Here is a 10513-nt window from a genome sequence, read left to right as displayed (position 1 = left end):
TGGGGTGAAGGGGTGGGATGAAGCGAGGGGATGAAGGGGGTGGGATAAAGGCGTAGCGGGGAGGAGTGGGATAAAAGGGTGGGATGGAGCTTCCCGGTGGGTCCCGTTGTGCTTCAGTTTCCCTTCTGGGATGAGCCGCACCCTGGGGGGGGTGTGGGTGTCGCTGTGTCACCCTCCAATGTGTCACCCCCGTGTCCATGACCCTCCCGTGCCTGTGGCCCCCTCCATGTCCGGGCCCCCTCCATGTCAATGCCTCCTTCCATCTCCGTGTCCTCCTCCATGTCCGCGTCGGTGCCCCTCTCCATACCCATGCCCCCCCTCCATGTCCTTGGCCGCCCAGTGCCCGTGTCCCCCCCTCCACGTCCGTGCCCCCTCCGTGCCCATCATCCCCCCGGTGCCCGTGCTCCCCCGTGCCGTGCCATCATCCCCCGGTGCCCGTGCTCCCCCGTCCGTGCCCATCATCATCCCCGGTGCCCGTGCTCCCCCCGTGCCGGTCCCCGCCCGCCGCCGCCTCCCCCGTCCCGGCCCTTTCTGGGCCGCCTCCAACTTCCCGGCCGGGGCGCGGCGGCGGCGGCGGCTCCGCAGGGCTGCGGCGGAGCCCGAGCCTCGTTGGGCGCCCCGGGCTCCCGGCCGCCCCCCGGGCCGCTGATGGCGGCGGGGGCCGCGGCAGGGCCCCCGGCGCTGGGAGCCGCGGCCCGGCCCGGAGCAGGGCGAGGGCCCGGCCCGGCCGTAGCGGAGCGCGGAGCGGCGGCGGTGACGGGGGGGCGGTGAGTGCGGCCCGGGGGGCACAGGGGGATTCGGGCCATGGGTGTCCCTGGCAGGTGCGGACTCCCCACCCAGAGCCGGGAGATCGCCCCGGAATAGGGACCCTCTCTCGCACAGAGAGGACCCCCCACCCCACCCCGGGAAAGAGACACCCCCTGATCGACACCCGCCCCCCCTCATGGAAAGGGGGACCCCTCGGGTATAGTTGACACCCCCTGGGTGTAGTGTCCCCCCCAGCGGGAGGGGGGGCACCCCCTCTCCGATAGGGACCCTCCCCAACAGCGACACCCCCCACCATGGGAAAGGGGGACCCTTCGGGTATAGACACCCCCCCAGCAGGGACAATACCCCTCCCCAGCAGTGACACCCCCCTCCCAGGGCAGAGGACCCTCCCCAATAGGGACACCCCCCCCAACAGTGACATCCCCCCTCCGAAGGTAGGGGACTCTCCTTAATAGTGACAGCCCCCCACCGTGGGAAATGGGGACCAGTATAGACACTCAGCCCCCCAGCAGGGACATCCCCCCTCCGATAGGGACCCTCCCCAATAGCGACACCACCCCCCAGGGAAAGGGACCACCCCGCAATAGGGACACCCCCCCACTCCAATAGAGACGTGTCCCCCCACCCCGAGGGCACGGGACCCCTCCCAATAGGGACATCCCCCCACCCTGCCCCGAGGGAAAGGAACTACACCCCAACAGGGATACCCCTCTGGCAAGGAAAGGGGACCCCCACCCCCACCCCCCAAAACAAAGAAAGCCCTCCAGCAGCAGAGACATCCCCAGGGAATGACACCCCCTTGCCCAGGGTGTGGGTCTGGGGGCAAGGGGGGTGGCAGTGGAGGTCACAGGTGCCCCCCCCCCGAGGCAGGGGTGACCCCCTTGTACCCCCCCCGGGGTCAGGGAGGGCCAAGGGGGTTCCTCCAGGTGCAGTTCCTGGCACTGCCATCCCTGGCCTTGTCACCTGCTCCCAGGGTGGGGACAGTGGGGTGGGGACACCCACCATGACTGGGCAGATTTTGTGTGGAGGGGGGGTCCTCTCTCTGCTACAGCCCCACAGTGGGGGGGACATGTGTGTGACAGGGGGCTCGTGAACCCTGGGGAGGTGGGGGTGGGACACACAGGGTGGAGGGACACAGGGTGGGGGGACATGGAATGAATGGGGGGACATGGGGTGGGGGTGCTGGGGGTCCTGGCAGGGTTCAGGCAGGTCCTGCACAGGGTGGTGACAACAGTGACCCTTCCTGCCCACATGTGGGGGAAACCAAGGCACAGAGGGGTCACCGAGGTGGCCAAACTCTGCTTTGGGAGGCACCAAAGTGGGGGTGTTTTTGGGGGGACTGAGGGGTGTCTCCTGCCCGTGACAGCCCCCGCTGCCCCCCACCACAGGCAGCTCACCATGGCCAACTCCAGCCACATCCAGTCGGCCGCCTCCAAGAGCATCCGCCCATTCCGCTCCAGCGAGGAGTACCTGGAGGCCATGAAGGAGGACCTGGCCGAGTGGTTCAACACCCTCTACGACCTGGACATCCAGGTGGACACCTTCCTGGAGAGCCTGGAGACGGGCTGTCACCTCTGCCGCCACGCCAACAACGTCAACCGCACCGCCCTGGACTTCCAGGAGCGGCACCCGGAGGCGGCCGCCCGCATGCGGGTGCCCCAGAACGAGGTGGTCTTCCAGGCCAAGAACGTGGTGCCCGGCTCCTTCATCGCCAGGGATAACGTCTCCAACTTCATCCAGTGGTGCCGGCAGGACCTGGGCATCCAGGACGTCCTCATGTTCGAGACCAACGACTTGGTGCTGAAGAAGAACGAGAAGAACTTCGTCCTCTGCCTGCTGGAGGTGGCCAGGAGGGGCTCCAAGTTCGGGATGCTGGCGCCCATGCTGATCCAGATGGAGGAGGAGATCGAGGAGGAGATGAGGGACCAAATGGGCGACGGCGCGCTGGGCACGCGCCGGGAGAGCCGGGACCCCCAGGCGGGCGCCTTCCCCAGCCGGGCCCGGCCCATCACCCTCTGCGACCTCAAGAACCTGGACGAGCTGGTGAGACACGCGCTCCCCTGGGAGCCCTGTGCCTGGGTGAGGGCCTCGGCGGCCACCCGGCCCCGGGCACCGCCAGGGCCCCTCTGCCCACCCAGCGGGCGCTCTGTGCTCCCTGGGAGGTCCTGTCTGTCTCTGTGGTCCATGGGAGGTCCTGTCTGCCCACCCAACCGGTGCTCTGTGGTGTCTGGGAGGTCCTGTCTGCCCACCCAGCGGGGTGCTCTGTGGTCCATGGGAGATCCCACCGGTCTCTGTGGTCCCCTGTCTGTGTGGTCCGTGGGAGGTCCTGTCTGCCCACCCAATGGGTGCTCTGTGGTCCATGGGAAGTCCCATCCGTCTCTATGGTCCATGAGAGGTCCCACATGTCTTTGTGGCCCCCAGGAGGTCCCCTGTCTCTGTGGTCCATGGGAGGTCCTGTCTGCCCACCCAACCGGTGCTCTGTGGTCTCATGGGAGGTCCTCCCTGCCCACCCAACAGGTGCTCTGTGGTCCATAGGAAGTCCCCCCATCTCTGTGGTCCCCAGGAGGTCCTGTCTGTCCACCCAACGGGGTTTTCTGTGGCCCATGGGAGGTGCCACCCATCTCTATGATCTCTGGGAGGTCCCTCCCATCTCTGTGGTTCATGGGAGGTCCTTTCTATCCACCCAACAGGGTGCTCTGTGGTCCACAGGGTGTTCTCCACCCACCCATCCCCAGCTCTCTGTGGCCACGGGAGCCCCTCTCCACCCACCCAGCCTCCCAGGGAGCCCCCTGACTCCAGGAGGGGTTATTTTGGTGACCATTGCCAGAATCCCGGGAGGGACACTGGTGCCACCTGTGCCTCTGCCACCTCCTCCCATGGTGGGGGGGCCCAGAACCTGCTCCTCCTGCTCCCACCACCTTGGGGCCGGTGTCCCCGGGGATGGAAATGGGGACATGGGGGGACAATTTGGGGTGTCACAATTTGGGGGACACCCCGCCCCCCCGGGGCCGGGAGCTCAGGAGGGATTAAAGCTGGGCTGGGTGCAGGATCCGGGACAGCAGATTAATCCGGGGCTGGGGGGACACAGGGGGGCTCTGCCCTGCCCTGACTCCCTAAGCCCAAAGCTGTTTTTTTAATTGAAACCCCAATTCCTCATTAAGTCCCTCATTAAAGAGCATCCTGCACCGCCCTCCTCCCAGTGCCGCTGCAAAGCGGGAGGGGGGGGCGGGGGGCTCTCCCCTCGCTGTTTCCCCTCGCTGTCCCCCCTCGTCGCTGTTGCTCCCCCAAGCCCCCCTGGCCGGGCGGTGCCAACCCCGGCTGCATTTTTCCGGGCTGCGTAATTCCTCACCATCGGCTTTTATGGGCAGTGCTGGAGCCGGGGAGGAGCCTCGGGAGCAGGATCCGGCCCCGCCGGTGCCCAGGTGCCCCCCTCGGGGTGGCGGCAGGGTCAGGACCCCCTCTCTGCCCCCACTCCCCCCCGCTCCGTGCCTCAGTTTCCCCAGTTCGGGGCTGTCCTTGTCACCCGCGTGGGGACCGGAACTCACGTCCTGCGAGTGCCCCCCGCGAGTGCCCCCCGTGATGGGCACAACGGCAAGAACACCCCTCCACACCCCCCCCCAAAAAAAAAAACCAAAACCAGAGGAGTTAATTATTAAAACACCCCCAAATTTCGGGGCGGGGCTGTGACCGCCGGGGCAGGACGTGGCCATGTCCCCACGTCCCCTCGTGGCTCCCGGCCTAATCCCTGACGTCAGCCCGGCAGATCGGGCCGGCAGCTGGCACCGGGCGCTGCCCGGCCATGGGGATGCCCTGCCCGGCCTCCCACATCCTCCCGCTCCCCCTGGACCCCCGACGGATGTTCAGCTTTAGGGGCAGGCAAAAAAAAAAACCCGGGATTTACCCCGTTTCTGCTGGTGGATGTGAGTCCTGCCCCACGGTTTGGGGATTAGTGGGGTCAGGGGGGAGTTTTGTCCCCACGTGAAGGGAGTTGTGCACGTTCTCAGCCTGCCAGGGGGTGCCCGGCCATGGGAAGCCTCCTACGGGTGCTGTGGGTGCCCCCCAACACTCGGAGCTGCTTTCCCCCCACCACCACCTGAGCCCACCCAGGTGCTTCCCAGGGGTGGGAGGAGGGAGCTGCTATCCCGGGGGGACACAGCCGGCTCCGCGAGGGGTCCACGGAGCCCCTCCGTGTGCTGGGCCGGGGGCCGGCACTATAGTGGGACCGCCCTATAGCTGGGGGAGGTCCACCCCGATCCCGGAGCCCAGCCCTATGTGGGCCCGCCCTATAGCTGGGGGGTCCACGCCCCACCGACCCCTCCCCTGTGTGCCCGCAGGTGCGGGAGATCCTGGGCTGCTGCTCCTGCCCCTCGCAATTCCCCATGGTCAAGGTGTCCGAGGGGAAGTACAAAGTGGGAGACTCCAACACGCTCATCTTCGTCCGAGTAAGAGCCACCGTGTCCCCCACCCCATTGTCCCCCCTCCCTCCTCCCCCCATCCTGAGGGACCCTGAGCTGGATTTCCTGCCCACCTCGGGGTCCCGTTGTGGCTCTGTGGGTCCCCCAGAGGGGATGGGACGGGCAGGGTGACAGTGGGGCCCCTCTCCAGGTGCTGAGGAGCCACGTCATGGTGCGCGTTGGTGGCGGCTGGGACACACTGGAACATTACCTGGACAAGCACGACCCGTGTCGCTGTGCTGCCCTCTGTGAGTGCCCCCGGGACCCCACAGACACCCCCACCCCGTGCCCCCTGCCTTGGCACGGTCTGCCCGTCCTTGTTCTCCATGGGGCTCCGTTCCCTGGGGCTCCTTGTTCTCCTTGGGGCTCCATTCCTTGGTTCTCCATGGGACCCCATTCCCTGGCTCTCTGTGGGGCTCTGTTCCTTGGCTTTCCATGGGGCTTTGTTCCCTGCTCCTCCGTGGGGTCCTGTTCCATGGGTCTCCATTCCCCGATTCTCCATGGGGCCCCATTCCCTAGTTCTCCATGGGTCTCCATTCCCTGATTCTCCATGGGTCTCCATTCCCTGAGTTCTCCATGGGTCTCCATTGCCTAGATTCTCCATGGGTCTCCATTCCTTGGCTCTCTTTGTGGCCCCATTCCACGGCTCTCCCTGGGGCTCTGTTCCGTGGGGCTCCATTCCCTGGCCCTCCATGTGGCCCCATTCCCCAAAGCTGAGCTCCTCAGGGTGCTGATCCAGCTGAAGGGGGAAAAAGGGGGTGAGGCAAGTGGGAGGAGTTGCCCAAATTAATTCCCGAGATGTTCACCCACATCCTGGGATAGCGCCGGGTGTGAGGGGGGCGGTGTTGGGGTGGGGGTGCTGAGGAGGGGGTTGTTGAAGGGGCTGCTAAGGGGAGGGTGTGCCGAGGGCTGCCCCCCCTGAGCTCCCCTCTCTCTGTTCCAGCTCACCGCCTGCCCCAGCCCCGCCCCCGGGCATGTCCCCCCAAAAGCAGCCCTCGGCCCCCTCGTCCCGCGCCTCCAGCCCCAGCACCCCCGGCGCCCCCGCCTCGCCGGGCCCCCAGCCGGGGGGGACAGTGGCCACGGCAGGACCGAGCGGGGCCACCAGCCCAGGGGGGCCGGAGACCCCCCGAAGCCGCCCAGGCAGGAGTGTTTGCCCCCCCGGGGCGGGGCGGCCCCCCCGTCCGGCTCCAACAGCCCCTCCCGCAGCCCCGCGGAGCCCCGCGGGACCGGCACGGCCAGGTACGGCACCCCCGGGACCCCAAAACACAGCCCCCAGCCCACCGGCAGCGCTCGGCCACGGGGGGAGAGTGGGGGGAATGGGGTGCTAATGGGGGGCAATGAAGGGGGAAATTGGGGGGCGATGAGGGGGGGAATGGGGAATCGTTGGGGAGCAGTGGGCGGTACTGGGTGTGGAACTGGGGGTAGCGGGGGGCTCAGTGGGGGTGCAGTGAGGGGAAATGAAATCAGTGGGGGCACTGGCAGGTACTGGGGGCAATGGAGAGCTGCAGTGGGGAATTTGGGGTGCAGCTGGGGGACGGGGGCGGTGTGGGAGGACAGTGGAGGGAGGGGTGCAGTGAGGATGGAATGGGGAATCGTTGGGGCAGTGGGAGGTACTGGGGGTGGAATGGGGGCAATGGGAGGTACTGGGGGCAATGGGGGTGCAGTGAAGGGAAATGGAATCATTGGGGGGCAATGGGAGGTACTGGGGGTGGAATTGGGGGTGTAATGGGCGGGAGTGGGGGCTCAGTGAGGGGGTACAGTGAGGGGAGTGGGGAATCGTTGGGGGCAGTGGGAGGTACTGGGGGTGGAATGGGCAGTGGGACAGTGAGGAGGTACTGGGGGGACAGTTGGGGGGTGCAGTGAGGGGGAATGGGGAATCACTGGGGGGCAGTGGGAGGTACTGGGGTGGAATGGGAGGGAATGGGGTGGACTGGGGTAACGGGTTCAGTGGGGAGTGAAATGAGGGAGGAATGGGAGGAATTTGGAGTTAATGGGGTGCACTGGGGGCCATGGGGGTTAAACGGGGGTGCATTGAGGGGAATGGAGGTCCAGTTAGGAAGAGCAGTGGGGGACAATGGAGGAGGACAGTGGGGTTTCAGTGTGAGGCCATGGGGGGCTTTGGGTGGGTCACGGGCAGTGGAAGGGGTGTAATGGGGGAAGGGGAGGGCAATGGGGGAATAAGGGGCAGTGGGTGGTAATGGGGGTGGAATGGGAGTTACAAGCGGGGAGTGGGGTGTGCAGTGGGGGATGTCATGGGGGGCAGTCGGGGGTTAAATGTGGGATTCAATGGGTGGGTCCAAAGGAGGTATGATGGGGTTTCAATGGGTGGGATGCAATGGGGGATTCAGTGGGGGTATAACGGGGGTTTCGGTGGGTGGGATGCAATGGGGGGGTGCTGTTCCACTTGTGGGGTTCCATGGTGGGGGGTGCAAAGGGGGAGTTGGTCCAATGAGGCGGTGACTTGGGAGGATGCAGTGAGGAGACGGGTTCAATGAGGGGTGGTACCCTGAGGGGGCACAACAGGGTGCTCACCACCGTCCCCCAAATTCCCCGCCAGGCCGCGCGCCTCGCGCGCTCCGCCGCTGCTCGGGCGACAGCGACTCCTCGGCCGCCTCCGCGCAGAGCGGCCCCCGACGCCCCCGGCCCGCCGGGACCCCTCCGGACCCCGCGCCGGGGTCCCCCGCGCCCCCGCGCTGCCGGGTCCCCCCGCGGGTCCCCCCGCGCCTCCCGCAGCCCCGGGCGCGGCCCCGCTCCGCTGCTGCTCATCCGCCGCCGCCCCGACGGGCAGCACTCGTGGGCACGGCCCGAGCCCCCCGCCGCCGGGGGCGCGCCCGGGGGGGCTCCCGGGGGGCGGCGGGACCCCCGGCCCGGCCCCGGGGACCCCGAGGAGCTGGCGCGGAGGCTGCGGGCCCCGCGCTGGCTGGAGCCCGGGCAGGAGCAGCGGCTGTTCCAGCGGCTGGAGGAGGAATTCCTGGCCAACACGCGGCTGCTCGAGCAGCTGGGGGACACCGAGAGCCCCCCCGCGCCCCCCGCCACCGCCGACTCGGCCTATTGCTCCTCGTCGTCCTCGTCTTCCTCCCTCAACGTGTTCGCCAAGCACGGGCTGCCCGCCGAGGACGGGCGGCGGAGCGGGAACAGCGACGGGAATAACAACAACGGGAATAACGGGAACAACAACGGGGTGTGCCCCCCGCTGCCGTCCAACCCCACCATGGGAGATGTGAGGCGCCGCTCCACCCTCTCCAGCTCCTCCGACGACAGCTGCTGCTTCCCGGCCTCCTGGGACAACCGGGAGACCCCCGGGAATCCCGGCTCCGACACCGACTGGCCGCCCGGGGAGGATGAGCTGCTGGAGATGGAGGAGACCCCCCTCGCCCCGGGGGTCTCCACGCCCCCACGGCGGCCCTGGGCCAAGCCCCGGCTGGACACGCAGCCCCACAAGGCGCCGTCCCGGATCCCCACCCCGAGGGGTTACGGGGCCGGGACCCCCGGCCCCACAACGGCAGCCCCAAGGCCTGGGGGGCTCTGCAGAGCGTCTTCTCCTCCTGCTGGAGCCCCCCTGGGCCCCGCGGGAGCGCGAGGGGCTGGAGGAGGACACGTGGCCCTGAGAGGTCCAGCTCGGTGGCCTTGGCACCCCTGGGGACATCCCGGAGCGGCCACTGGAGGTGGCACCTGTGTGCAGAGGTGATGGACGGGGCCCGGGGGTGGGCAGGACGCCTTCACACGGACACTGTTGGCAGTGGGGTGGGCCCTGCAAGGAGCCCCCAGGCCCAGAGGGCCCCGGGTGTGCCCCCACCCCCAGGGAGCAGCTCCATGGTGGGGCCGTGGTGGGGTCATGGTGGGGTGGCCAGAGCAGAACTGGCACCTGGGAGTGGGGCTGGAGAGCACCTGGCTCTGCTCAGCTTGGACTCTTCATCTCTTCTCATCTTGTTTTCTCCTCCTCTTCGTGCTATTCTTGTCATCCTCCTCCTCATCTTCTCGTGTTCTCTCATATTTCTACTCCTCTTTTGGCCGCCTTCTCCTTCTCTTGCCATCTCCTCCTTGGCCTTTGTGTCCTTCTCATCATCACCTTCTCTTCTTGACCTTGTCCTCCTCTTGTCTTCTTCTCTTCTTGGCCTTCTTTGTCCCCTTGTCATCACCCTCTTGGTCACTGTCTCCTCTTGTTTCTTCCTCTTATTGGTCATCTCCCATCTCTCTTCTCTTCCTCCTCTTCCCTCTACCCCTGAGATGACTTGAGGACGTGCAGCTTCTCACACAATTGGGATTTGAGGCTGGGGGGGGTGTCACTGTGTCCCCTCCAGGCCCAGCACTGCTGTGTTGATGTCCCCAGGGTGGGACAGGGCTGTGCCCCCCGTGGCCCCCACCCCTCGGGCCCTGCATGTCCCCCCAAGCCAGTAAAGACCAAGGGAGCTGCTCCCACCACGTCTGCTTGTCTGTCGGGGGGGGGTCAGACCCCCCAAGCCCAAGGGAGGAGGGGTCTGGGGGCCCCAGGAGGGTTGGGAGCAGTGGAGAGCTGGGGTGAGGGTGATCCCTGATGTCCTGCACTCCACTGCAGCCATGGGGACCCCTCAACTGCATCTGGGACCCCTCCAGGGGGGTCTCTGGAGCCCAGAGTGCCCCATGGCTGAGACCCCTCACCCAGGGGGGACACGGACCTGCTCCAGGGGCTGGGCAGGTTGGGGGGCACCAGGGAGGGCTGTTTCTGCTGGTGGTGACCATCCTGCTGTGACTTTGGGGGTCCTAAAGGTCTCCAGATACCTGTCCTGCCTCTCCCTTGGGAACAGGGCTGGTGTCCCAAGGGGTGTCCCAGAGCAGCTCCAGTGTCCCATGGCGTGTCCCAGTGCCCAGACATGGTGCCAGTGCCCAGCAGGATGCCTGGCAGGGGTGCCAGTGCTTGAGGGAATCTCCCAGAGCAGGGCTCAGTGGTGCTGCCCATCCTCACCAAGGACTGTCCCCCACCCCACAGGGACCAGCCACACCTCCCGCTGACCCTGTGCTCGTCCCCAACCCCAGGAGGGGCTCAGGGGCACCCTGAGCATCCCCCCAGATGGGGGTGCAGGGCCTTGGTGGATCCATCAGGGGCTCTGGGAGCAGAGCCTGGAGCTCCCAGGCCCATCCTGTCCCCGAGGGGTGACCTGTGTCCCCTGGCCATGGGCCATGTGCTGTGTCAGGCCTTGCTGGGCCATGGCCATGGCCACTAGGCCGGGCTTATCTCCCCCTGCAAGGCCAGGCCAGTGCTGGCAGGAAGCTCCCAGCATCCTGCTTCCCTCGGGATCACGGGGACAGGGCCA

General features: G+C 67.1%; 1 protein-coding gene across 1 annotated transcript; it reads left to right on the top strand.

Annotated features, from left to right (window-relative positions):
• The first annotated feature begins 650 nt into the window (after nt 1-650).
• On the top strand, nt 651-9644 carry GAS2L1 (growth arrest specific 2 like 1). Its single transcript, XM_050318757.1, is given in 10 exon segments — nt 651-767; nt 2157-2847; nt 5103-5210; nt 5374-5470; nt 6166-6186; nt 6189-6248; nt 6251-6543; nt 7780-8707; nt 8710-8765; nt 8768-9644. Coding segments are annotated over 9 exon segments (2307 nt in total). The 5' UTR covers nt 651-767; nt 2157-2166; the 3' UTR covers nt 8831-9644.
• Nucleotides 9645-10513: the final 869 nt, after the last annotated feature.

The sequence above is a fragment of the Myiozetetes cayanensis genome, unplaced genomic scaffold, assembly GCF_022539395.1.
Source record: "Myiozetetes cayanensis isolate MyiCay16 unplaced genomic scaffold, myiCay2020 scf21, whole genome shotgun sequence".
Classification (NCBI taxonomy): domain Eukaryota; kingdom Metazoa; phylum Chordata; class Aves; order Passeriformes; family Tyrannidae; genus Myiozetetes; species Myiozetetes cayanensis.
Note: the sequence above shows the minus strand (reverse complement) of the source record. Positions and strands in the feature narration are given on the sequence as shown.